The 3,851-nt window shown below is 49.0% G+C and overlaps 1 protein-coding gene across 1 annotated transcript; it reads left to right on the top strand.

Moving 5' to 3' along the window:
• Positions 1-473: 473 nt before the first annotated feature.
• On the top strand, positions 474-1,439 carry LOC123176724 (uncharacterized). The gene has a single exon (XM_044590807.1). The coding sequence runs from the start codon at positions 684-686 to the stop codon at positions 1,242-1,244; it is 561 nt and encodes a 186-aa protein (XP_044446742.1). The 5' UTR covers positions 474-683; the 3' UTR covers positions 1,245-1,439.
• The last annotated feature ends 2,412 nt before the right edge of the window (positions 1,440-3,851 follow it).

Below are 3,851 nucleotides of genomic sequence, written 5' to 3' on the forward strand. Positions count from 1 at the left end.
CGCGCCGCCACTGCCCCACCCCGCTGCCGCACCCGCGCCGTGCCGCCCCCACCCCGCCGCCGCTGCCTTCACCCGCCGCAGCCACCGCTCTCCCGCTGCAGCCGCATCCGCCCGCCGCTGCCGCCCTGACTCACGGTCAATGTCTCAACGGGGCGAGGTCTTGTGCCGGCACGGACGGGACACGGAAGGCAGGTCCTACGCGTCGTGAAGCCGGCCCGGTCCCGGTAGTAGAAAGCCGTTAGATTATGGAAGGAACATGGGCTAGAGATGAGATCAGTGCAGGTGCAGTGTGTGCCGATCGATAGGGACGCCAAGTCCTCGGCGTCAACGTCAACCACGCGTCGCCCTCGCCCATGGAGTAGACAGCCAAATTAAAGACGTTACCCTACAAATGTTTTACCGATGCATCTCCATCCCCGTCACGCGGCAAGACTCGTGCATGCATGCATCGTCTTTGGTCCGGTCCGTCCTCTCCTCCGTGTGTGTGTGTGTTGTCGCCATGAGAGTGTATCATTTTTGCTGTGGTACTGCCACCTTCTTCCTTTGTGGTACTGCTACTCCAGCGGTCTCTCTCTCTCTCTCTCTCTCTCTCTCTGTATATAGGCCTCCCTTCCTCATCACCTCGAGCTTCACCACCTATATACAAAGCGAGCGAGAGAGGCAGGAAACCAGTCGATCGGTCCATGGGGAACGCGGGGAGCAACGGCGGGGAGAAGGCGATCGCGAGGGAGATGGTGCTCAAGGTGGCCATGCACTGCCGCTGCGAGGGGTGCACGCCCAAGGTGCGCTCCGCCGTGAGGAGCCTCACGCTGGCACGCGGCGTCGTGAAGGTGCTGGACCAGTCGGCGACGGAGGCCACCGAGGAGGTGAGGCTGCTGGCCACGGCGGACCCCGAGCGCCTCCGCAGGAGCCTCCACGAGGCCACCGGCAAGAAGAAGGTCGATCTCGTCCTCATCCCGCCCAACCCTGTCAAGCCTGGGCTCGTCGACGCCGCCCCCGACCCGCAGCGCCAGCCGCGGCCACCGGTCCTTCGTGAGCACGGCGGCAATGGCAAGAGGAACCACCACCAGCAGCTGGATCTCGGGGCGTACCCGTGCCCGCCCGCGTCCTACCACCCGGGCCAGCTGCCGGCCCCTCCTTCCGGAATGTACGACGCGTACCCCGCCCCGGCGCCGTTCCCACCTGGGTATTACTACTGCCCTCCCAGCGCGCCGCCGTGCCCCGCCGGCCACGGCTACTACTGATCGATGGAGCGGCCGAGCAGAGCTGGTCGCGCGAGCCGGAGACGAGCGCGTACGTACGCCAGACCACATCACAGTCGATGCTATATTTGTGAGATCAATCGTCTGAGACTTAATGAAGTCTTAGTTGATACTATATTTGTGAGATCTTAAATGAATGATCTAGCCAACTTATATAAAAAATTATTTCTTTTTTTATATGTTCTGTTGCTTGACTAAGATCTGGCCATAATTTTTTAGGGTACAAACTATTGTTACTACGCCAAACATATATGGACTTTCTAATCAAGTTCCAATCACCCTCTCGTTTTATCTAAACTACGTACGTGCTATTGTTACTGCAATGACATATATGGATTTCCTAATTAAGTTACTGCCGAAAGTGTTGTTGCGATCTTTTCGTGAGATGAACTGGTCAAATTTTCGGATGACGGATCCTTCTAATCCAGTCTATCTAATGTCTTTTTCAGGAGCCAGAGGAAATGCATCTCAAGTACACCAATTAGTAGGTATGAGAGGAAGTTTTAGTGTGATGTTGTTATGTTCCTTTAGCTGCTAGTATATCTCTGAACTTCCGTGATAAGTGAATCTTGGTAGTTTTATTTGTCTCTGAACATGCTTCCCTGCATGCATGTTTGAGACTTGCTTTCTCTGGTTTCATTAATGAAAATCGAACGCGGGGTTCTACCCTCCTGATGATAGTCTAAAAACTGTTGTCCTAGCTAGCCAGCTGGCTAGGTAGACTAATAGAACGCCCGTGCGTTGTCACGGGCTAGCAAAATATGTGTACAAAGAAAAATGTCATGTGACATGATGCATAGGCCCTGTTTATTTCATAAGTCCTAGAACTTTTTTAAGTCCCAACTTATAAGTCTTAAATCCCTAAAAAGTCCCTATCTGTTTGGTTCCTGAGACTTAACATAGACTAAAAGACCATATTACAACTATAAGTCCCTATAAGTTCCTCCTTAAGAGTCTTATTTCATAAATCCCAAATGCTCACTTTAAGTCCCTATAAGTCCCTTCTGTTTGGTTTAGATGGGACTTATAGAGACTTTTTTAAGTCCCTAAACCAATAAGTTTCTGAAAACAAACACCCTCATAGACTATTCACATGAGATGATATCTCATGGTTATGAAGTGGTAGATAAATGCATCTCATCATCATCCTCTTCCTTCTCTCTTCTCGACACGACACTCTACTTCCTTCCATGTTCCTTCTCTTCCCAGCCTCCGCCTCGCACATAGTTAAGTGTCTAGTCCAACTCTAGTTGGCCATCCCTAATAAAGATAATGAAAAGGGCAACCAAATGTCCGGCGAGAGATGAAAATTAACAGCTATATCTGATACTATGCAATCATTTTTCAAGATAAACTCTTTGTAGCTTCTATCAAGATTGTCACATGGGCACATTGCACACACTAAAATGTGATGGTACTTCAATTATACAATACAATATTCAAATGCGGCTCTAGTCATCAACCTCGCACGGGCTTTCTCTGAAAATACATTTGTATTGAAACATAATTCTCTTTGTAGCAGCTTTAAAAAATGGAAATAAATGTTGTGAAAAAAATGCAAGAAATACTAGATATCATCTCAACAGGACACATTTTCCTTCATGAATTGGATTATCAATGATTGGTCGAGTGATTCAGAGTACTTAGCAGGACGACGCGGCTCCCTTCCCACGTGATGGCCTTCTAATCATAGTAGAATGACTGAACACATATTGAAGATTACTGGTATCGCAGCAGTATATCAATTAAGTTGCTATAAGAGCAATCTAGACATGAAGTGGCTAACCGGAAGTAGTACGTATTTGCAAGGCTCTGAAAAAAGTCATGCTCCACGTCCCTAATAGGCGGTCCTGCGCTACTGCACCTGGCCAGCTGCACAACATGAAGATCAAAGAAACAATGAATAGGCGACAAAACTGACGGTGCAAAATTATTTTTTGTTCATTGTTTTTGAATAGGCGACAAACTGACGGTGCAAAATTAGATTGAGCAGCTGATGTTCGAACCTTGCTAGTCGATTCCATGTTTCTGAAGTGACGCTCCCATAGTCCCATTGTTGAATCTGATCTGGATAAATGAACTCCGCAGACCACAGGATGTTCCCATGTGAGATCCTAGCGGACATCGGTGTCGTCGACACCATCACCGCCTCGCGACCCTCGCGATCCTGGCCGGGATTGGTGGGGACGGCGGCGAGCGAGCGGCAGAGTGGCAGCGACCGCGTGCGAGTGGTAGGGTGGCGGCGGCAGTCCATCGGCCGCCGTGAGGTGAGCAAAGGATTAGAAAGGTGTCACGATCTAGATTTTTTTTTCTTTTCGGACTGGATCACGATGTAGATGTCAGAGAGGAGGGGAGAACCTTAGCTAATTCTTTTGGTAAGTGTGGGAAGACCATAACGTATCATTATGAAGGAGTTGAATGATAAATCATTCACCAATTTTCCTTTAATAGTAGAAGAATTGGTTGCTAGGAAAGGATCGATACGTTCGGAAAGTTAAGATTTTAGCATTGATTGTCATGAAACTGGATTTCATTGTTTGGTAACGTGCTATCGGCTTCTACCCATTTGAAAAGTGGCTAGTTAGGAAT

This window comes from Triticum aestivum, unplaced genomic scaffold (genome assembly GCF_018294505.1).
Source record: "Triticum aestivum cultivar Chinese Spring unplaced genomic scaffold, IWGSC CS RefSeq v2.1 scaffold83248, whole genome shotgun sequence".
Taxonomy (NCBI): Eukaryota; Viridiplantae; Streptophyta; class Magnoliopsida; order Poales; family Poaceae; genus Triticum; species Triticum aestivum.

Coding starts and splice junctions, on each gene's coding strand:
- LOC123176724 (XM_044590807.1), top strand. CDS start 684: ATGGGGAACGCGGGGAGCAACGGCGGGGAGAAGGCGATCGCGAGGGAG.